The 24728-nt window shown below is 46.2% G+C and overlaps 2 protein-coding genes across 2 annotated transcripts; both read right to left on the reverse strand.

Moving 5' to 3' along the window:
* Positions 1-3461: 3461 nt before the first annotated feature.
* On the reverse strand, positions 3462-5282 carry LOC147992393 (transcription initiation factor IIB-like). Its single transcript, XM_087540349.1, has one exon. The coding sequence runs from the start codon at positions 5210-5212 to the stop codon at positions 4160-4162; it is 1053 nt and encodes a 350-aa protein (XP_087396475.1). The 5' UTR covers positions 5213-5282; the 3' UTR covers positions 3462-4159.
* Positions 5283-10414: 5132 nt separating this feature from the next.
* LOC147992394 (transcription initiation factor IIB-like) lies at positions 10415-11937 on the reverse strand. Its single transcript, XM_087540355.1, has one exon. It carries the CDS (start codon positions 11862-11864, stop codon positions 10944-10946), a length of 921 nt encoding a protein of 306 aa, XP_087396481.1. The 5' UTR covers positions 11865-11937; the 3' UTR covers positions 10415-10943.
* Positions 11938-24728: the final 12791 nt, after the last annotated feature.

Consider the following 24728-nt stretch of genomic DNA (forward strand, 5'->3'; position numbering starts at 1 on the left):
TGAAGGGATTATCGATCGCTATCCAGAGAACGGAACTCCCTATACATGTGGAGATAGACTCACTGGCAGCAGTGAACATGATTAATGAGCAAAATAATGACAGATCAATTTTTGCCTCTTTAGTGCGGGAAATCAAGCATCAATTGAGTCTTCGTAGAACTTATGTTACACATGTTGCTCGTGGCCAAAACGCTGTTAGTGACTTCTTGGCTAAATTTGCTAGGACGGAAACTAGAACTGTAGTGTGGTTGAACTCTGACTTGTCGGAGGTACTTGATCTTTGTAATTCAGACCGTAGCGTTGCTGCTATTTGAGTATACAATTATCAACCGAAAAGAAAAAGGAGAGTCCTTGTCGCAAGAAAAATATATAAACGAAGGGTTTAAAAACTTGTGAAGAAGGATTGAAAATGATTTTTATTATCTTCATTTGCTAAGTACGTACATTTTATTTTACACTGAAGTACAAACATTGGTCGGAATACTGCTAGCGTCTTTGAAAACAAGGTACGGCAAGGCGTTTACGTCCTTCATACCTAGCTTGACTCTGAATATCAGTAGGATCAACCTTTTTTTTTTGCGAGGATCAGTACGTAGGATTAACTTATCTAAAACGGATTCACGTCGACGAGTTTAACTGATAATTTACATATCATCTCCCTACAGGAGTTTCGAATTAAATACGTACTAATCGGCGTAGTAATAATCAAGCAAGTAGTAGAATTGGACTGAGGGATCATACATAGTATAAGTACGTACTCTAGATTGCCAGGAGAAGAGCACTAACAAAACTATGGCCGCGCGTGCGTCAGTCGAAGAGCAGCGCAGCGTGGGGGCGCAACTTATAATATACAATGAAATTTTGCTTTTAAAAAAGCAACAATAAGCTTATAATAATGGATTTTCCGCTAAATTTTTTTTCTAAGAAGGAATGATTTATTGGTATTGGTATCATCCTTAAAGAAGAAAGAAAATAAAAATAATAACTAAAAGGACGCATCTAGCGGGCGCATGGCCGCCTGGGATGCTTAGCAAGCGGCCCGTCATTTTAGGTAATTTTTTGTCTCCCCTTTTAATTAAAATAGTCATCTAGTAGTTTCTTTTTCTGCTACGTATTAAATGCCAGCATATATATCTTCTTCTGTGCATGCATATGCATGTGCATGTGTTTGTTTGCATTTATTTTATGATTTTAAAATTTTAAAAAGGCATAACTTTTAATCCGTGTGTCGAAATTTAGATACCTTTTCACCGTTGAAACTCTCGCGACGTGCTCTTCAAAAGTAGATCCCACATGGGGATGTTTTGACGAACTAATCTTCCTGCAAACTAAACATCAATATGTGTGCAACTAGACTACATGCCGCGCCAACTGAGCATATGTGTATGTCAATAGTCCTTCTGCCAACTAAACATCAATGTGTGTGCAACTAGACTACATTGCCGCGCCAACTGAGCATATGTGTGTGTCAATAATCCTGCCAACTAAACATCAATGCGTGTGCAACTAGACTACATTGCCATGTCAATTGCGCATATGTCTGTGCAACTAGTATCCTGCCAACTAAACATCAGTATGTGTGCAACTAGACTAAATTACAAGCCAACTGAGCATATGTGTGTGCAACTAGTCTTTCTGCCAACTAAACATCAATGTGTGTGCAACTAGACTACATTAAAAGCCAACTAAATATCAATGTGTGTGCAACTAGACTAAATTACAAGCCAACTGAGCATATGTGTGTGCAACTAGTCTTCCTGTCAACTAAACATCAATGTGTGTGCAACTAGACTACATTACAAGCCAACTAAACATCAATATGTGTGCAACTAGACTACATTATAAGCCAACCAAACATCAATATATGTGCAACTAGACTATATAACAAGCCAACTGAGCACAAAGTAGCTAAATATAAGACACCCCTGATTACATCAAGCTCCGTCAGGTCTGCTGCGGCACTGTCGAACGCGTTGAGGAGGTTGGACTTGAGCGCAGTCAGGCTCTCGGGGAGGAGGAGGGGCCAGAGTCGGAGGATGTCGTCGGAGAGGGGAGTTTGCGGAGGAGGACAATAGCCATGGTGCGGAGCTCGGCGATGGATGAGTCGAAGGAGGCCCAAAGTAGGGACAAGGCTTGCAATCCACTACTAGATAGTTGGTCGGGGTAGTAGTAGACTAGTTGCACATTAAGTTGTTATGGTTGGTAGGTTGCAACCTTATATGAAGTTAGATCATGTAGCTTCAAAATTGGTTTAAAAAAAAGTTGCACCATGTAGTACTAAAGTTGCACAATGCAGTACTTTAGTTGCACCATATAGCATCAAAGTTGGCATCAAAAAAATTTCATCGAAACATATCCATGCGGGATCTAGTTTCGAAGATCTCGTCGCGATGAATCCAACGGTGAAAACGGATCAGAATTCCGACGTGTGGTTTAAAAGATATGACTTTATAAAAATTTAAGAGGCCAAAATAAATGTGCGTGAATCTGTTTCCCAGACTAGTCTGTACGTATTTAACGCTAACAAATATATCCACCGGCTGACAAAAAAGACACACATGTAAGCCGGCCGCCCGTTTCTACGAAATAGTGCGCGTGCACTTTAAAGGTTTTACGTAACTAAAAATATATATCAAAAAAATGAAGTTTTATAAGAAAAATCAATTAGTTGCATTGGCATTACCTTTTAATAAAAAATACAATAAGTAAACAAAAAAACTTGCATACAACTCTGTGCTGAAAGTGTACTTCTTTGTAGCATGCAAAGAATAATTATATAATTGTGCAATCTTCGCATATATTTTATAATATTTGTGTGTATATTTACACTCATCCAAATACCAAAAATACTAAGATAAAAAATAATTAATAAGGAAAAACAAAAACCAAAAGCAAAAACACATAAAAACAGAAAAAAAAACAAATGGAGATAGGGGAGGGCTGTGCCGCACGGGTAACGGGCTTCAGTCCATCAAGGAACTGACTGGCCCAAACCAGTGGTCCGTCAAAAAATCAGCCCAACAAAAAAAAACCACCATGAAAAAAAAGGGAGCACAAATCTCAAACTAGGAATCAACTGCCAACAAAATCGACTGACCAAATATCAATCCTCAGAATATGTACACATGACTAAAATGAAAGGGGAATACAGTTAGACAAGTGAATAGTTGTGGGGTTGGGAGGAGGTACACAAATGAATTACACGTTTTTGTTTTGTTTTTACGAGGGTAGTACCGCCCCGTCCCAAATTAATTGTCTTAGATTTGTCGAAACAATGACAAATTAATTGTGTTAGAATTCAACAGGAACTGCGTCATGCTGGGTCTGCGCGTACGCATGTTTAGTGGGAAGCTTCCAGGAAGCTGCAAGTTCGACGCAAAAAAAAGGAAGCTGCAAGTTTAGTGGGAAGAAGAAAAACCTTCTCGCAATAGCATGCGTTTGCAGGAACCATGTGCTGCTGCTGTTTTTTTTTTTTTTTTTTTTTTTGCTTATACCAGAACATGCATGCTTGCAAGTTGCAGGAACCCAACTGTTTAGCCTTCCATGGTAATAAGAACAATAAGAAAAGAAAAAAAAGGAGGAAAAGTAAAGAAAGACTTTCTGGTCCCTTCCTTTGGCTGCTTGATGAGAAGGACGCCATGTGTTGAATTCTTTTCCTTCTTGAGATATAGTAGTACCGAGTACAACTTGACACTAGGAACTAAGCCGGTCACATTTGCAATTTAAGAGATTGGAGGAGCACCGATATCAGCGAGTGAATGTATCACGGGTGTAATTTTGTACTCATTTTATAAAGAAATATAAGAGCGTTTACTGGCAGTATTTAGCTGGTGGTTTTTCTTTTTCCAAATCAAGCGCAGAAAACAACAGGAAACGAGTCAAAAGATGCATGTAGACGAGTTTAGCTAACTGATAATTTGCAAATTATCTCTCTACACGACGAGTTCCGACTTAAATAATACTCCCTCCGTAAACTAATGTAAGAGCGTTTAGAATACTATTTTAGTGATTTAAATCTATTACTAATCGGCGTAGTAGTACGTAATAATCAAGCAAGTAGTAGCACTCAATAGCTTTCAGACACTACGGGATCATACAGTACATAGTATTACCAGATTGCCAGGAGAAGAGCACTGACGAAACCATGGCGGCGCGTGCGTCAGTCGAAGAGCAGCGCGGCGTGGGGGCGCAGCTTCCTGCACACGATGTCGACGCCGAGATAGGGGATGCCGGTGGCCGTCGCCACGTCCCTGATGTGCCTCCTTGCGCCGGCGCGCTCCAGGGCCATGCAGACGACGGCCGCCGCGACGGCCTCCGCGTTGTGCCGCAGGTCGAGGGCGCCCTCCTTCAGCCTCCGCGCGGCCTCCAACGCCGCCGCCGCCTCCCGGTCCCCCAGCCCCAGCAGCGGCCCGAGGCGGCGCAGGCAGCCGGAGACGGGGACCACGCCGACGCCCGCCGCCTGCCCGGCTTCCTCCTCGCCCAGGCGCTTCCTGATGTGCGCGATCAGCTTGCCGATCTCCTTCCTCGCCGCCGCGCTGCCGTCGTCCGTGGCCATGGCCAGCTCCCTCAGGGACCGCGGCGAGCCCTCGTTGCGGCACGCGATGGAGAGGCAGGCCGCGTAGAGCCTGCTCATGTCCCGGCGGGACCGGCCCTTGCCCCAGCGGCAGCCCGGGCCGCGCGGCCACGCCCTCGCCTCCTCCATCTTCCTGAACACCTCCTCGGCCCGATCCCCGACGGCGGGCGCGAGGCCGAGCTGCTCTGCCATGCCGGAGATGGACGCGTCGAACTGCTCGGCCCCGGCCCCGTCTCCGCCTGTGCGCGGCCCGATCCCGAGCCTGAGCCCGACGCCGATGCGCGCCATGGGGACGGGCGGCGAGCCTGAGCCTGAGGCCGAGCCCGGCGTCGACGCGCGCCATGGGGACGGGGGCCGTGCGTCGATCGCGAGGAATGGGATGCCGAGGATGCGATCGCACTCGGCGCACGCGACGTGGTCGAGGCAGATGCAGCCGACCACCGCCGCCGCCGTGACGCGCCCGCCGTCCGGGTGGGCGGCGCGCGCCTCTGCTACCAGACTGGGTTCCATTGAGCGAAAACTGTAGGATGGCGTGCCGCTGCGGTGCGTTTGGCGGCCGCCAGATCCCCTGAGCCTGGGGCGGTTCCTTTTTGTTACGAACCCTGAACCCTGATCCCTGATCGTGGCCTCGTGGGCCATACCATCGTTTTCTTTTCACTCGACTACAAATCTTTCCTAAGATTTTTGACGTGACAATCAAACCTTTTTTGTTGTCAATTCCTGAATCACTCAGTGCCTAATGGTTCAATTCTCAATGCCCAACTAGGAAGTCACCCAAGCCAAATATGGAGGCCAATAATTGAAGATCGAGACATACCGGAACAAGGTCTTATAAGAAGAATAGGTAACAGGGAGATGACTAACATTTGATTGGACAACTGGATACCTAGGGATGCTATGATAGACCTTATGTGTGCAGAGTTGGTAACCCTCCCAAACTTGTGTCACATCTTATTGATCATACATCTGCTATCATGGATTGTGTGAGACTTGAGGAATTGTGCTTGCCAATTGATATCCCTGCTATCGTTGGCATACCTCTTTGCACAATAGGCATCGCCGAGTGTTGGGCTTGGAACTTTGAGAAAAGTGGGATGTTTACTGTGAGAACCGCGTATAGAATGATGATAGATACTAAGATGAGGAGAGGGGCTTGGCTGGATGGCCTTTCGCGATCTTACATTACCGATCATGACTCGGCTTCATGAAAATAATTGTGGAAAACTCCGGTCCCAGGTAAAATAATAATGTTCTTACGGCGTTTGGCAAAACATTCTCTCCCACAGAAGATGTCAGAGCTCATAGGAACATGTCAACTACGAGTACTTGCGGTATGTGTGGTGCCGAGGATTCTTGGCGACACTCTTTGCTGGAGTGTTCGATTGCTAGATGCGTGTGGGCTTTGGTCGATGGAGATTTAGTAGAACACCTATGCGAGACAACTAAACCCAACGCACGACAGTGGATTTTCTCAATGATAGATACATTATCAAATGTTTCGTTTGTAAGATTGGCTGTCACACTCTGGGCCATCTGGTGGGCACGTCGAAAGGTAATTTATGATGAGATTTTCCAGAGTCCATCGGCCACACATGGGTTTATATGCAGATTCATTGATGAGCTGAATATGGAGCAGGCGAAAAGTTTCGGAACCACTGGGTTGCTGGGCAGAACAAGGGTGAGACCGAAGACACCCCTGCCATGATATATGAAAATACATGTGGAGCAGCCACTACAATAAATGAGGTGAGGGCTGTGGTGGCGGCTGTATGTCGCGATGGAGACGGAAATTTATGGCATAAATGATGCAACGAGAAGCTATTGCATTTTGGGAGGCTTTATCTCTAGCGAAAGATCTCATGCTCCAAAATTTTGTTGTAGCCTCATATTTGAAACATATTGCCAGGGAGATTAATAGTAGGTCTCAATTGTTTAATTGTATTTTTTCCTTTGAAGGCCGAGCTGCTAATAGCAACGCCAGTAGGTTGGCTAAGTTTTTGCATTCTCTTGATCAGGGGCGACATGTCTGGTTTGTCCAACCCCATGATCCATTTTGTATCCCACATCATGTGGATTTTGAGCAATAAAACTTGATAATACCCCTACAAAATCAAACCTTTTTTGTGACAAATAATGTTCCTCGAGGATGGCAAGTGTTGGTGAGCATGACAAACCCGACTCATGTATTCTTATCAGAAAATTGTCATGGTTGCAAACTAAATTTGTTATCATCGCGTCAATATAAATTGTCATGAAAAATGTCAGGTTTAGCATGTTAAAAAAATTCTCTTCAGATTTTTTGTGTACCCCTTCTTACCAAGTTTTTTTGAGACAAGCCCTTCTTACCAAGTGTATTTGAAACTCAGAATGCTTCAGGCCTTTGGGTAGACTTACTAAAAGCCAAATGTTTCCCGAACGACACTTTATTTGAGTCCTCAAAGCGTGGATCGACCTTTTGGAATAGGATCCACGCGGTCAAACCAACGTTTGCGTTAGGTGCCCAATTCCATGTCCATAACGGGAAATCCACGCGTTGCTAGCAAGACTCGTGGATGAGCTGCGAGCCTCTCTGGATGGAATTATAGTCCCTCTATGAACTCACTACTAACACTGACATTTAGGTGGCCGATGAATTGGGTGCAATGCTTCCATTTGTTTACTTCAAAAGTGCACTCTCGCCGGCTGAAGGGATCATCTGGTCACATATGTGCAGCAGGCTAACCAGCGTGCTATTCTACGAAGCTCAAGATGGGTTTTCTTGGAAGCTGCCGAACTCATGCCAGTTTTCGGTCAAATCTCTCTATTCCAAGCTCACTAAAGGGCCAACCCTTGACATCACCAAGGGCTTTGGAAGCTGGTCTATCTCTAAAAATAAAAATCTTCCTTTGGCAAATGTTCAGAATTCGTCTCCCCACATCCGATAACGTGGTTAAGAGACAAAGCCCATCAAATGGTGCCTGTGCGCTTTGTGGTAGTGCAAAAGACGTTAACCACGTGTTGGAGCACAATTCGCGAGGCCTTCGGGCAAAGCTAGAATCCTTCTTCGGGTGTTGCCTGTAATATTCTTAAGGCCCATTGTGGCCCTTTCAGCAGGGTGTTAGGAAGATGTGTTGGGGCTCTCTTGTGATCGCTTTGGTCAATTAGGAACAAAATTACCACAGAGAAGTGCTTCCCTTCTCACCTAGCTGACTGCATCTTCAAATGTCATCTTTTTTTGTACCAATGCACATCTTTGAGGAAAAAACATGACACTGATGACATGCTCGAGGAAATGGAGAATATCATAATGATCCAAGTCATTGCTCGCCATCTCTCTCCGCTCGGTTGAGGTCTTATTTTGGGATCCTTTTGAGCCGACACGCTCTTGTGGGTTGGGGCTAGTTGACCGCCTGCAATGCTGACTTGGTTTAGCCGTTGTCCGGCTTAGGTTTGTTTTTGAACTATAAGCTTGTCACTCTGCTTGTTGTGTGCTTTATTAATTTAAAGACGTACTCTCCTTGCATCTTCGTTCTAAAAAATAGTAGTAAAAAGGAAAAAAATTGAGAAGTAAAAAAAAGACATTGTGGGTCTTTTCCCTTGGCTGCTTGAGAAGGACAAGCTGGCAGCAAAGACCAGCAGAGAACAATATATTAGGGTAAGCTAAGCTATACTGAATCACCTTGGTGGACAAGCTTGTTGCCAAGGGTACAAAAGAAAAGTCTTTTCTTTCTCCCCCCCTCCCGCAAGACCACTGGGATAGCCTTTCCCCCCTTCGAACTCCGCTGGCGAGTCTGTGGATCCGCTTTTTCTGCCTGATGCTTAGACGACCGGGGGCTGAAAGTGGGATGGTGCCATGACTCCGGTTAGTGGATATGCTAGAGCTTTAGTCCTCGCAAGGGCGTGCTCTTCTTCGAGTTGGTTTTCCGGGCTCCGATTCTCCTCAAGCTCATCCGCCAGGACGGATTAGAAGGAGCCCTAGCATAGATTTTTGCCGGCTCACTGCGGCGGTAATGTTAGGTTTTATTGCCACACGTACACGACGATGATTTTTGGTTTTAGTTTTTTCAGATTGATTCAAGGGTTCAAAGACGACGACTATGGCTCTGGGACGTTGGCCCTTAGAGGCATGTGCACGAAGACTTCTCGACTGTATTGACAAGGTCAGTCCGGCTCCGGTATGGGAGCAACGACAACAACGCGTCGGCAACTCATTCCGGTGACAACAATGGTCGTTTGGCGGTTTAGGGGCATCAACGTAATTTTTATTATATTCCAGATGATTTGTGCTTCTTGTGAATCTTTGTAATAGATCTGATTCATTGTCGCAAGAAAAAGATATAAAAGAAAGGTTTAAAAACTTGTGAAGAAGGATTTAAGATGATATTTATTAAGTAGTATATTTTATTTTACGCTCAAGTACAAACATTCGTGAGAGTTCTGCTAACATCTATGAAAACAAGCTACCGCAAGGCGTTTAGGTCCTTGATATACTAGCTTGACCATTAATATCAGTAGGATGAACTGATCTAGAAAGAATGCACTCACATGTTATTTTATTTAAAGGAGGGTTGCCCCGGCCTCTGCATCAAAATGATGCATGCAGCTATATTATTAAGCAACATGTTCAAAAATTCCGCGGTTCAGTATAAGCTTACAAGGAGCGAAAATAAAATGAAGATAAAAGTTGCCACAACCGGAGAAAACAGATCACGATGACTAAACACCAAGCTTATTATTGAACCGTCATTCAAATTGGTTGGAAAGTATGCGCTCAATGTGTTGGATTTTTCTTTCCTTTTTTGAGAAATACTGAGTACAACGTGATATGGAGTAAACCGGTCACACTTGCCAAGTTAAGAGACATAGGAGTATCAATGTCAAGAGCAAGTTCATGAATAGAAAAAAAACAAGTTCATGCATGTACCGCACTACCGCAGGGCTAATTTTACTCTTTTGAGCAGCCCCGTTTAGCCTTGCTTCTGAAACCGGCTAGCTGATAATTTTGTTTTCCAGTATGGTCGAAGTGCTTGCATTTCCTTCGGGACAGTCGGCACGCTAATCTTTTTTTTTTGTCGAATCAAAGGAGTTTTATTTCATATTTAAAGTTACAATTACGGAGGAAAAACGTCCTCCATACATGGTGGTCCTTAGTGTACCCATACAGCCGTGGTACACTCGATATGACTATACTTTGCCAGACAATCGACAACTCTATTTTAATCCCTAGTTAACATTTCTAGAATAAACTTTCTGATTTTTATGAACTCGTTAATTTCAGCCACAAGATGACCATAGACAGAGCGATCTAGCCCATCCGCTGTTAAACTGTACAATACCTCACTTGAGTCAAATTGTACAATGACCGGAAGGTTAGTGTGTTGAATAGCAAGCGTCATTCCTTACATGATTGCATGTATCCCCATCTCCAATGCATTATTGCAATTGAAAATAAATCGATAAGCAGCAAAACTAGCAGATTCGTTGTGTCACCTGAGAACCATTCCCACTACCGCCTCGCTAGATTCCACTGAAAAGGATCCATACTGACAGAGCAGCAAAATTAGGCGTTAGAGGTGGCCAAGGCCTAGGCCCTGAAGTAGCTCACATTTGAGGAAAAGCCTAATCAGCAATTGGCATTTCCCCCTTAATGATTTCCTCTGTACTCAACTTCCTAGTATCTCCAACAGACTTCATATAGCTAATCAAAAAGTCCACCGTAGCCTTCATCGGGGGAGCCTCTTTTTATCATGAGTGAGATAATTCTGTAATTGCCAAATACGCCAAATGAGCACGCTCACGCTGAAGTACGTTACAGTTAAGCAGCAAGTTCAGCAACCACTCCTTACCGCTGTTAAGAAGTAACTGGTCTTGTGGTAGCGACCAAACTCTCCTCATGGCCTTCCAAATGCTACGTGCATGGCCGCATGCAACCAAAGCATGATAGCTATCTTTGTCTACAGTGTCATAGATGGGACATGTCCCGTGCAACACCTGTACTTCGTACGCAAAGGAACAGAGGAACACCAAATAAGATTTCAAACAAAAGGATTTCCTTCAGGATTAGCACTCGACACCCCGCCAGCAAATAGTTCATCGTGCACAGAAAACAATAGGAAACGAATCAAAAGATTCACGTTGACGAGTTTAATTGATAATTTACAATTTTTCTCCGTATAGGAGTTCTGAACTAAATACCTACTCAGCGTAGTAATAATCAAACAAGTACAACCTCCGTTTCAAATTATTTATATTAGATTTATTTAGATACGTATGTATTTACACACTAAGTGCGTGGTTGCAATGGACTGAAGAATAGATTTTCAGACACTACGGGGATCACATATACGATTGCCGGGAGAAGAACAATAAAGGAACCATGGCGGCGCGTCCGTCAGTCGAAGAGCAGCGCGGCGTGGGGGCGCAGTTTCCTGCACACGAGGTAGACGGTGGTATAGGGGATGCCGGTGGCCGTCGCCACTTCCCTGATGTGCCTCCTGGCGCCTGCGCGCTCCATGGCCATGCAGACGACGGCGGCCGCAACAGCCTCCGCGTTGTGCCGCACGTCGAGGACGCCCTCCTCCAGCCTCCGCGCGGCCTCCCACGCCGCCGCCGCCTCCCGGTCCCCCAGCCCGAGCAGCGGCCCGAAGCGGCGCAGGTAGCCGTAGACGGGGACCGCGCCGACGCCCGTCGCCAGCCCGGCCTCCTCCTCGCCCAGGCGCTTCCTGATGTGCGCGATCAGCTTGGCGATCTCCTTCCTCGCCGCCGCGCTGCCGTCCGCCGTCGCCAGGGCCAGCTCCCTCAGCGACCGCGGGGAGCCCTCGTTGCGGCACGCGATGGAGAGGCAGGCCGCGTAGAGCCTGCCCTTGTCCCGGCGGGACCGGCCCTTGGCCCAGCCCGGGCCGCGCGGCCACGCCCTGGCCGCCTCCATCTTCCTGAACACCTCCTCGGCCCGATCCCTGACGGCCGGCGCGAGACCGAGCCGCTCCGTCATGCCGGAGATGGACGCGTCGAACCGCTCTGCCAGGGCCTCGTCTCCGCATGTGCCCGGCCCGATCCCGAGCCTGAGCCCGACGCCGATGCGCGCCATGGGGACGGGCGGCGAGCCTGAGCCCGAGCCTGAGCCCGGCGTCGTCGACGCGCGCCGTGGGGACGGGCGCCGTGCGTCGATCGCGAGGAATGGGATGCCGAGGATGCGATCGCACTCGGCGCACGCGACGTGGTCGAGGCAGATGCAGCCGACCACCGCCGCCGCCGTGATGCGCCCGCCGTCCGGGTGGGCGGCGCGCGTCTCTGCTACCATGCTGGGTTCCATTGGGCGGCAGTGAGGAGCGAAAACGGTGGGATGGCGCTGCGTTGCCGGCCGCCAAATCCCCTGGTCCTGGGCAGTTCCTTTTTGTTACCGTAATATAACCACCCCTGATCGTGGCCACGAGGCATTGAGGCAACGACAGTGGGTTGCATCATAGTTGAATGCTGGCAAAATGAGAATGTGAAACTTGATTTAAGAAGGAAAACACGAAAACGGTCTTCTGAAACTTATAAACTTACCTATCTTTTACATGCATACTTACGTCGACTTGTATTATACAAAGTTATACTAAAGCAACGACCATTAATTTGGATCGAAGAGAATAACATATTTTCAGTTGCGCTATACAAACAAAAAGATAAGATCTCTCTTTTTTCTTATGCAAAGACAATATATCTCTCTACTTAAAAGGAAGAAGACTTGTCTGGCGCACATTCATCTTTCATCCAACCCTATGTAAGTCTTCCCTTTCTCTTTTCTTTTGAATTTTCCTCCTTTCTTTGTTTTTTCGGAAATTGCCTCGACTACCTCATCTCTTCTTGACTGACCAGATAAAATTTCTTGCTAAGGGGGTGTTTGGTTCCAGAGACTTTTTTGTGTTGGGACTAGAAAAAGTCCCTAGCAAACTAAACACGGTGAGACTTTTTTTGGAACTTTTTATTAAAAGTCCTTAGAAGCACCTCCTTGAGAGTCTTTTTCCGAAAGTCCTAGGGACTAGAAAAAGTCCTAGAACTAGAGAACCAAACACCACCTAAGTCAACAAGTGCTTACTAGATAAGCATTCATCTCTCGTACACAACAGTCCGCTCGTACTTGCTCCAACTTATGTCGTTTTCTTAAAGGAGGATATACCCCGGCCTCTGGGCGATGCATGCAACCATTTTATGAATTATTTACAATAACCTTACAAAGTAATACATCAATAAGTCTAAAGCCATCATCTTGGCGATACCTGTCGCTACTCCTAACCCCTTGATGAATGGGTGCCGAATGTTCGAGCCTAATACCAAACATACATCACACAACCTAACATCTAAAGCCGGATGCCCTAGAACAGCCATATACCGCGACTAGGTCACACACCGGTCCGGTACACTCTCAATGATCGCTGCCGTCGCCTTCCACCGATCCATCTCCAGAACAAGTACTGACGCACCAACCTTGCTAGGCCTGTCGTCGATGCCACCACGGCACCAGACAATGCCACCATCCTGCACATATCCATCCACACACGCCTGTCACTGAAACTCCGCAGCGCCATACCGCCGGGATCCGTCGCCGGCCTTGTGGTAGATGTAACAGCGCTCCTCCTCTTGTCCCCTCCAGCTAGCTCCTGCTCCAAAACGATGCCCCCCAGGAGGGAGAACGACACCGAAGACGCCACCATCGTTCGATTCGGTAAACCCAGATGTAGGGTTTCCCCCGAAACATCCCAGTCGTGTTGACCCAACTTATGTCGTAGTTGCTCCAACTTATGTATGTTCTCCCCCCCCCACACTTTTTGTTTTCATATTACCCACCCTCTTCTCTGTTTTTGCCACCAGTTTTCAATTGCCTAGTCTTGATGCAGCGGTAAAGCTGTTGCCTTGTGACCATGAGGTCCTGCGCAAACGGGAGGCTATGTGCATCGGGCTGCCCTTTTATCAATTGCCCAGTCTCTTGTTGACTTATCAAATAAAATTATGTTTTCTTCATAATCCAGTAAGTATTACCAAACAAGTGCTTACCAAGTAAATCCTATGTTTAGAATGAATTTCAGTTTTTTACCCCTGAGTTTGTCATTTTTGACACTAATTACCTCGTTTAAGAGAATTTCATCCGTCATACCCTATACACTTGCTGATTTTTTACATGCATACATACATGTCGACCTGTACTATACAAAGTTGTACTAAAGCAATGATCATTAAATTTTGTTTTTTGAAATGGAAACCACGTGTTTCAATATTTGTCAAAGTTACAACATACGCAGTCCCAAACCAGACAGAGCGAGGACAGATGTCCTGGTACATTTGCACAAAACACCCCGCGATGAGACAAAGTACAATCATAGCCTTGGAGGTGCTTGTGTAGATTGGCAACTACCGCCTATCTCCACCATCGCGGCAGTGCCGCCGGAGATAAGAGAGACAACAAACCTTCATACCCTGGTCCGAAGAAGCACCATCGCGGACAAAGCCGCTTTGTGAGCCGATGAACTCGTCTCCCGCGAACGATAAAACCTTCTCCGATGTGGTTCGTCGGCTGCAGAGCGTCCCCGTGCCTGTCGGGCTCCAGATCCATCGTCTTCATCCAACCAAGTAGCAGAAGAGCATTGGAATTGCCCGTCGCCATCCACTTGACATGCGCCGAACCAGCCCTACTAAGGCCGTCACCGTCGTACCCTGAAGAGAGGATAAATGCTGGCCCACTGCATCCTAAATAAATCTCCCAAACTCCAAGACGCTGCTGGAGCACGCACCATCGAGACGACGAAGCCGAAGAACACAATTCCAAGATGGGTAGCTACCATTAATTTGGATCGAAGGGAATAACATATTTTTCAATTGCGCTATACAAACAAAAAGATAAGATCTCTCTCCCTCTCTCTCTCTAAGATCTCTCTATCTCTCTTCTTATGCAAAGACAAGATATCTCTCTACTTAAGAAAAAAAGAAGACTTGTTTGGCGCCCGTTCATCTTTCATCCAACCCTATGTAGGTTCTCCCTCCCTCTTTTCGTTTTGGTCATATAAAATTTCTTGGTAAGTCAACAAGTGCTTACCAAAAATTGTTCATCTCTCACTCACAACAAAGGCGTAAGGTTCTGTCATGCGCTCGACTTGCTCCAACTTATGTCGTACTTGCGAGGGGGCCGGCCGGGGTTTTCACTTGGTGTAGTAGTAGCGCGGCGTACAGGCCGATGCTATTGCTAAGTCCATTAGCTGTAGCGTCGACGCACAGCCCACACTACATCTAAGTGGGCTAGAGTTTTGGCCTTGCGACCCACGTAACAGCAGCATGACCATGCTAACCAACGCTGCTGCTATGCAGTAGCAGTAGCACATTTTGTACCAGGCGCTACTGGTACATACCAGTAGCATGGGCCCCCAATCAGATGCTACTGGTAAACTTCTACGTATAAGCATTTTCCTTGTAGTGTGGAGGCCCTGGTCCATCTCCGGTGCCCATCTTCTGATACATAAGGTCTTTTGACCTAGAAAAAAATAAAAAGAGGACTTTCGGGATGGAGCGTCGCCGTCTCGAGGCGGAACTTGGGCAGGAGCACTTTTGTCCTCTGGCGAAGCGATACTGCCGGAGGAACTTCCCTTCGGAAGGGGGAAATCAAAGTCATCGTCATCACCAGCAACCCTCTTATCTTTGGAAGGCCAATCTTTATCAACATCTTCAACAACACTATCTCATCTCAAACCCTAGTTTATCTCTTGTGTTCAATCTTTGTATCAAAACGTCAGATTGGTACCTATGGGTGACTAGTAGTGTTGATTACATCTTGTAGTTGATGACAACCGATTTATTTGGTGGAAGATCATATGTTCAGATCCATTATGATATTTATTACTCCTCTGATCTTGAGCATGAATATTATTTGTGAGTAGTTACTTTTTTCTAGAGGACACGAGAGAAGTCATGTTGCAAGTAGTCATGTGAATTTGATATTCGTTCGGTATTTTGATGGTATGTATGTTGTGATTTCCTTAGTGGTGTTATGTGAACGTCGACTACATGACACTTCGCCAACTTTGGTCCTAAGGGAATGCATTGTGGAGTAGTTATTAGATGATGGGTTGCTAGAGTGACAGAAGCTTAAACCCTGGTTTATGCGCTATTTTGTAAGGGGCTGATTTGGATCCATATGTTTAATGATATGGTTAGATTTTATCCTAATTCTTCTTCCATAGTTGCGGATTCTTGCAAGGGGGTTAATCATAAGTGAGAGGCTTGTTCAAGTAAGCACAACACTTAAGCACCGGTCCACCCACATACCATATTATCAAAGTAGCGAGCGCGAATCAAACCAACATGATGAAAGTGACTAGATGAAATTTTCTTTTCCCCTCAAGAACATTTTACCTATTATAAGAGACCGTTCCGGCTTGTTCTTTGCCACAAAAGGATTGGGCTACCTTGCCGTGTTACCAACAATTTTAGTGATTGCAGAAATTACCTTGCTGAAAACTGCGTGTCATTTTCTTCTGCTTCTTGTTGGGTTCGACACTCTTACTTATCGAAAGGACTATGGTTGATCCCCTATACTTGTGGGTCACCAATAGCTTCTTAGGTAATTTCTGAAAACAATATATATGATAAATGAGCATGTCATGCGTAATTATCAATCAAAGCATACACTTCAATCCACATATATCATCAGATTCAACACTAAGCATATCTTCACATCACTACAGTATGCATATCATCAAATTACTACACTAATTAAGAATATCATCAAATTAGTACACTAATTAAGCATATCATCAAATTACTACGTACACTAAGCATATCATGATTTGGGGATAGTGGAAACACTTGCCCCTAGATCACATAAGGCACTGAATGTATTCAATCCTATCTCAATCTATATAGTAGGTTCAAAAGCTTCCTCTTGCGTAGCTAGTAACTTATTGTAGAGTTTATTCATTTCATCATCAAGTTCATGTACCTTGGATGCAACTTTTTTTAACAAAGACATTATATGCTTCATTATTAGTTACCTCCGGTAATGGATACTTCATGGATATCATCTTTACAAAAAATATGCAACGATACAATTGTACTCCGACACATGAATTGTGTCAAGGACTTCAGTTTTCTCTTCGTTGCTTCTCACCATTTTAACTTATTCAAACGGGTTAGGCTCTGGTTTACCTGCAAACTTAGCCAAAATTAGTGTTTGGCTCTCCGCTATTTTAGCCACTTTTGCTTCCATATTCTTGGATCTTCCTTCAAGTACCTGCACATAACTTTCTAATCCAACAACCTTACTGGTCAAATGATCAAGTAAGTTATCATGATTCTTCAAGATATTCTTGAAGTTTTCATTATGCTTAGTCTGACTAGCAATAAAGCTTTTAAGAGTATCTTCAAGAGTATTTCTATTGCTACCATTAGCTCCATTAAAATTGTTGGATGCTCCTCCATTACTAGGATAAGGAAGTCTAGGAGCATAGTCATTATTTTTCCAATTAGGATTGTAGCTATTACGAGCAATAAAATTCACATCACTAGTTTCTTTATTAGTGATGGCATTTACGTTTACCTCTTCTTTGCCTTTTATCACGGAGATAAGTTCCTCAAGCTTGGCTGTCAACTCCGCGTTATTTTATTCCATGGCATTCACCCTTTTGGTGGTGGTTCTTTCAACATGCCATTGGGCATGGTTCTCTTGCATATCATCTAGTAGTCTCTTGACATCTTTTATAGGCTTTCCCATGATTGTTCCTCCTGCAGCTGTATCAAGCATAGTTTTTGACATATGATTTAAGCCATTATAAAACATATGGAGGATTAACCATTCCTCCATTCCATGATTGGGACCGTTTCTTATAACTTCCTTCATTCTATCCCGCACAAGCGCTAGTGGATCAAGTCCCTCTTGCTTGAACCCTGTAATCTGAGAACGTAATTGCATAATCTTTGTAGGTGGATAAAACTTAGATAAAAGTTTAATGCAACAATCTTCCCAAGAAGTAATACTGCCCTTAGGTAATGCTCTAAGCCATTCTCTAGCTTTTCCTCTCAAAGAGAAAGGAAATAGACGCCATTTCAGAGCGTCGAGATCATAATCCTTTATGCGTGTCATGTTGCACAATCAATGAAATTGTGTAAGTGCATACCGGCATCCTCAGAAGCAAAGCCTCGAAGTTGCTCCTGTTGAACCATGGAAACTAAGTTCAGTTTAATCTCATACTCAGCGGCTGCTACCTCAGGTTGTGCTATGGGTTCACACATGAAGTTGTTGCTGGGAGTAGCAAAACTCCCAAGATTATTACGAGCCATAGCAACATTTTTGTTTTTCAACTGATAAGACTTGCAACAAGAACAAAACTTAAACTAAAAATAGGAAAGTAAAAAAACTAGAAATTAACTTTAACAAACACTCTAAACACAAAGGCTAGGAACACTAAACTCCTCCCGGGCAATAGCACCAGGAAAAAGGCTTGATACTTCCTTTTATTGATCCGATATTGGAACATAAAGAGTATCCCGCACCTATTTCCCCAGAGGTGACCTTGGTTTATTGAACCCACGAGAGGAACATTTCCTCAAAGTGATGGTCTCTAGCAAGCTTTTGTTAAAGTTTCAAATCCAGATTTTGACCGGACCAGCAAGCAAATAGTGATTCAAACACTTACAATAAATAGAGGTACGAGTATGAGGTCTTATGCTTACAACCTTATATATGCGTTGAGATCAAATAGGATATTAATTTTCGCCCTGGAAGTTACCCATCGAGATGTGCTTGTTACAGATCGAAGTGGGGAATGTGTCAAAATAACATCTTGAGCAGCGCGAGTCCTGCATCAAGAATCACTTGTCCTACTGCAGCCCCTATCCATCACGCGGGGTTGCCTCCATAATTAAGATAATAAAATCAGACAAGAGCTTTGGGCGTTTAATGAGTACACCTCATTTAGCCCCAAGGACATGATCCATGTTACCCTAGTGAACCTTACTATCACTAGCGCTCGGTATAACACTTCACGGTCTCCTTGCTCCTAGCCTCACCGGTGCTCGATCTCCATGATCCGGGCTACCTGCAGCGATGAAGATCGTGGGCAAGACAAGAGACATCTTCACAGAACAATTTTATTCACACATACGGGATGTTATGTCAAAGTCTTCCATTGATCCCTTCAACAAATACCTCGGGTATTTTACATTGAACTGAAAAAATGTCTTATAGTCTACCAAAATATAAGATGTTTATGTAGTTCATTTTGAACTACAAAAATGTCTTATATTTTGATACATAGGGAGCACAAAAAATTGATCCATTTTATTTTACCTTTGTTCTCCTCTCTAATCTACGCATATATAAAATCTACTACAATCTTAGTCTTGAATTAGTTGACTCATATTACCTCTGTCCTAAATTAGCTTTCAAATCTAAGCCAACTAATTTAGGACGGATGGAGAGGCAACAAGTTTGCTAGTAGAGACGAGGGAAATGATTAGGGATTAACACAGAGATCTAAGTAACGTGATCCATTCACATTATGTATAGTAATAAACGGCCTCGTACCAACCGCTACCTTATGTATCCTTCCTTGGAACCAGCTACATTATGTATCCCTTGTTGGAGGCAGACGAGTTGCTACCAGTAAACTAAGAGTAAGTACAATAGGGTGACATAAGCAGTCTACAAGGACTAAAGTATTATATTTTTGCTTAGCTGGAGGAGAGAAAAGAGGAGAGAGAAGGGAGGCAGACTGTAGAATAAGAGCCGGCTATAGCACGAGACCCAAGTCACTTTGTGAGAATGTATAATGGGCCAACTATTAATAAAATACTACATATTTAAATTTTACTATTGTACAAGCCGGCTATTAGGTTGACTCTAGATGACATGGCAACTTCTTATAGCCAACTGTTGGCTATATTATTAACCATGCTCTAATATATCGCTCCTCCTCCTCTTCCTTCATTACTCCCTTCCTCTTGTTCCATTCATTGGTTACCAACCAAAAAGGGTGTGGTTTACGCCGCCTCATCGATCCATGGCAGCGGGGCCTCCTCATTCTTCTAATCCATCGCTATATATACTAGAAACATTCATTCATCCGCGTGCAGGGTACGCGTGTGACCTAGGACTTGGGCGTGGCCACAGCGCCCACGGCGTCCCGAGAGAAGGCAATCGCGAGGATGGACGTAGGCGCGGACGTTGGCACTAATCGGCATGTTTGCGACGCCGATTAGATCGTCGTTGGAGCCTGGGCTCACCGAGGAGGAACAATTAGAAGGGAGAGAGATGTTTGGTGGAATAGTTCGTTATATTGCTTGAGCCTCGTGGGCATATATATAAGAGTACAATGATCAATTTGGAGTACAAGACAAGCCAGAACAAATCCTAGTCTATCTCGTCTTTCCTAATAATCAATATACTCAACATCCTCCCGCAGCCACAACAGTAGGGATGCAGATGGTGAGACTGGAGAAAAATCCAAAGGCAAGCCGACGGACACCTCCCCATAGTCGTAACGGTCGATGCATCGCGGAGTCGTGGCTGGAGTGGCAACCGACGAGGTTGCTCAAGCAAGGCGGTAGCCCTTTGTGCCGTTTGTCGAGGTAGCCGATAGCGTGGGTGGTGGAGCCGTGGTCGAGGTAGCCGTGCGAAGAATGTCGTGGTCGATGTCGAGTCGGGGTAGCCGGTGTCGAGGAAGTCGCCGTGGAGCCGCGGGCGTAAGGGGGCGCCAAGTTAGCATGGGCGTAATGGTGTCGAAGTAGTGGTGCGCCGAGAAGAAGATGTGGTTGACGACGCATTGCGGCGGGTCTGCCAAGCCCGGGGACACATCGTGGACGAAGGCATGCACCGGTGTTGCCAGCACCGGGCATGCGTAGACAGACGGAGACTAAGTTGACAAAGCGCCGATCAGGCTTGCCAGGCCTGGGGACACGTCGTGGATGAAGGCATGCATCGGTGTTGCCAACACCGGTCATGCGGAGACTGGGACCTGTACGAGCTGTACGCCATGTCAAGGAGTCGGAGGCCAGCAGAGAAGAAGACTCGACGACGATTGTGGCGCCAATCGGCATGAGGCCGATGTCACCAACGGTGCTCGGAGTATACGAAGTGGTCGGGGAAGATGATGACGACGCTGGCGACAAGCTGGTGCTGGGAGAAGGCAAAGGAGGTGGACGGGCGGCGGCTATGGGGGTAGCGGCGGCGGCGACCTAACGGCGGCAGCAGCAGCTAGGTTAGGAGCACGGCGGCGGTGCTCGAAGTAGGCAAAGAACCCTGACAGCGTGACAAAGACCTGCACGGACGGTGGCGTTCCCGCGCCAAGGGAGACGGCGTGACACATACCACGGGAGGTCGACCCGCGATGACGGCGGAGTGGACCGCGGGCCCCGACACTACGGCCCGAAGGGGCGACGCAGTGGCGGCGGGCAGGTCGGGGCGACGGCGGGGACTGCGGGCCGCGGCGCTAAGGCCCGAAGGGCGGTGCAGCGGCGGAGCGCGGGTTGGTGCAACCATGGGGACGACCTCGAGGCGGCGGCTGGGACCGCGTATCGCGACACTACGGCCCGTAGGGGCGACGTAGCGGCGACGCGCGAGTCGATGTAGCCGCGAGGAGAACCACAGGGGCGGCGGTGCTGCGGCCCGATGGGGCGATGCAGCGGCAGCCCGTTGCTCGATCGGCGAAAGGGCGCGCTGAACTCGGGGACAATCTTTACAGGACTTGCGGAGGCACGCGCAACCGACGGGCCAGATTCGTCGCGCGGCGGCGAGCGAGTGATCAAGCCGATCGCGCGCGAGGTCGGGGACGCCGCTCGGTGAAGGCGTGGTGCCGACGGAGTCCGGGATGAGGCCGGCGACGACGAACGGCGTGGGACGTCGTGCGGGCGAGCGTGTTAGCACCGACACCCGGGCTGCCAAAGCAGCGTCGACGCCCGGGCAGGGAGGCCCGAGCGACCAACGGAGCAGCGATGCCCGAGTTGAGGCATCCGACGAGCTTGACGCAGTCGTCCGGACGCAGCTGAGGACGAGGCCGGCGAGGTAGACCGTCGAGCCGCCGTGCAAACGCGACGGAGGCGGGTGACGTGGATCAATGGGCGAGCTGACGTGCGAACGACGGCTATGATTGGCCGTCGCATGGCGCGAGGCCATCGGGTCGGGGCGATGCAGGTGTCCCGGTCGGAGCAAGGCGATGACGACCAGCGTAGATCAACGGGCGGGGCCGGTGCACGGACGACGGCCGTGATGGGCCGCCGCATCGCGCGAGGCCGCCCGGTCGGGGCGACTGGCGGGCAGACGCGCGGACGATGACCGTGAGGGACCGCCTGTCGTGCGAGGCCGCCGGGTCGGTGAAGAGGTCGACCGGCCGGTCGCGCCGGTGTCGGAGTAGAGGCGCATGGGGGTCGACGGCGGCGGTGGGCGACGCGAACCGATCAAGTGAATCGGAAAACCAAAAAGTAAACGCCGATCAAAACGACCGGCGAGAGAGAAAAACCCAGATCAAAAAATCGGAAAATGACTCTTTAGGGCAGTCGGTCGACACGACCGACGGACGAATCCTAGGTACGGGCAGCGCGCCCCCGGTGGAGGTCGTGAAGGCCGACCGCCCTGGGGCGGTGCACGTAGCGGAAGCGACGGGTGGCTAGGGTTTAGAACCCAAAAACCGATACCATATTAGAAGGGCGAGAGAGATTTGGTGGAATAGTTCATTATATTGCTTGAGCCTCGTGAGCATATATATATATATATATATATATATATATATATATATAAGTATAATAATTAACTTAAAGTACAAGACAAACCAAAACAAATCTTAATTTATCTCATCTTTTCTAATAATCAGTATACTCAACAGGAACGACGGCGGCCTCAGCGGAAGGGAGTGGTGCTGCCTCCGCCCTCCTTTGCTCGTCCGTTACACAAAGAAGCTCCCTCTCTCCATCTTGTGCAGCCTGTCCATGACATACATGTTGCTTTGATTAAATCTGGCTCGAAATTCTTGCTTTGATTCTGATCAATTGTTAATAACTTAATATAGCGGCAATCTTCGCACACAAACAACGGATGTCGAAGTACTCCGTGGGGATTAAAGTAAAGATGCTATGCAAATTTCCTAGAGCCAAGCTACTTTGCAACGGTGTGAAGGAACTCTCCTACTAATGTGTAACTAATTCTGTAGCTAGTGGAGTAAGCAACAGGGAAATAGAAAAAAAGCATAGGAGGATGCAGATCTAGTAATTGCTTTCAGGTCTGACTTGTAAATGCCAACTCGTGTGTAGTTTGTTTTCTTCGACAGCATACCACTTCTTCCTGTTACAGAATTTTGTGAACCTCCTCTGCTCCAAACTTTCATTGTCAGAGGTAAAACTGCTATCATCTGAGCTTTGTCTCCGATTAATATCCATGCTGTTAGATGCTTCTACAGATCTATGGTGATGTCTTTTTTTAATCTTCTTATTCTTACTATTCAACTGATCACTTTCCGAGCTAGCAAAATCAGATCTTTTGTTAAACTTCCTTTGCACCTCTGCTTCATCAGTTTCACACATTGCCTGAAGCATGTTCCTTTTATTTCTGATATGTGGATTCAAATATTGACTGTCATATGATGATTCTGCTTTCTTTCGATTCGTCCATATCCTACCAAGTTTACTCTTTTTTTTTGGTAAATTCATTCATCCTGACTGAAATGCATATTATTCCTCTTCCTTATAGTGTGAACTCTTTGTTTAGACTCTGTAATTTCAATGTCAATTGATTTTTTAACTTATGATTTTTTTGCAAACATACATGTCGACTTGTACTATACAAAGTTGTACTAAAGCAGCAACCATTAATTTGGATCGAAGGGAATAACATATTTTCAAAATTTCTATCGAAAACTCCCACGACTTGTCAAAATTTTGTCCTTGTTTGCAAGAAAATGAAAACTTTAGGGTGTTCACAGCAAAATGTTAAGGTCTTGGCTGCATGATTGTGTTATTTTTAGGGTTGAAACAGGAAAATGGTAGGTTTTCTTTTACACTATCTTATATTTTGATACCGAGAGAGAGCACTTCTCTTTGTATGTTGCTTACAATTGGATTTGTATGTTGCGACTCCTTTTTCAACAACTTTGTTGCTACAAGTGGGGATCTACATACGTAGAACGTTCCATTGCCTCACTAGTTTCAAACGTGATGTTGGTACTGCCCAAAAAGCACAATACGATCTCCTCCCAGTATTGCATTTCCTTCGGCTATTTCGTTACCGAATATGGTCTTCACAAACGTCGCCCACTGAGAATAGATACCATCAGCAAGATAGTCTCTCATGTTGTAGTCACGGCCGTTGACAGTGTAGTTGCACGACGGCCATTCCCCATTACAAAGCCTCTTGAACATGGGAGATTGTTGAAGCATGTTGATGTCAATGTGAGAACCCGACACTCCAAAGAAAGCATGCCAAATCCATAAGTCATGTGATGTCACTCCTAGTATGATGGTGGCCTTTTTGGTGTGACCTTGATACATTCCCTGTAAACCTTTGATGCAGTTTTTCCATTGCCAATGCATGCAACAATTGATCAGAGCATTCATGGAAATCCTCTGGCCTCTCCAATAGCCAGCAAATTTTCTGTGTCCTGCACATTTGGTTCTCTCATATACTCTGCTCCAAACACCTGCACCATGACACGAGCAAACTTGATAGTAGTCTTCAGGCATGTGCTCTCCCCATGCGGACCATCTCACTGAAGATATCGATGGAAGTACTAAGTGCAAGCATTATGGAAGGGCCCACTTGTTGATGATCCAAGGGTCCTCAGTCCGGCCCATTATGGAGGGACCGACGTGGTTAGCACCCCCTAGTCTAGGACACTGTTACTCCTAGAGATTAGTACTTGAATGCCTTGGATTGTGATGGAACCAATAAAATTATGAAGACAAAGAGGTCGCCTATTTCGTGTGAAATGTACAGAAAATGAGTGGCATGGACTTTTATGTCCTAGGGTAAGGAGAGATAGGTGGGTCTTGGTGTCCCGAGTCCTTGGCGATCTTGAGTGATATAAGGTGACTTGTGCATTGGCTGTTTTAACCTCCTAACAGTGTGTATACGTGGAAGGCAGTTGCAATGATTCCACCAGTGTGTATATGTGAAAGAAATGTTGCAATAATTCTGCAGTCTATGGTGAATGTTTGGTTTCTTGTT

The sequence above is a fragment of the Triticum urartu genome, chromosome 1A (genome assembly GCF_056163025.1).
Source record: "Triticum urartu cultivar PI428250 chromosome 1A, HENAU_Tu73, whole genome shotgun sequence".
Classification (NCBI taxonomy): domain Eukaryota; kingdom Viridiplantae; phylum Streptophyta; class Magnoliopsida; order Poales; family Poaceae; genus Triticum; species Triticum urartu.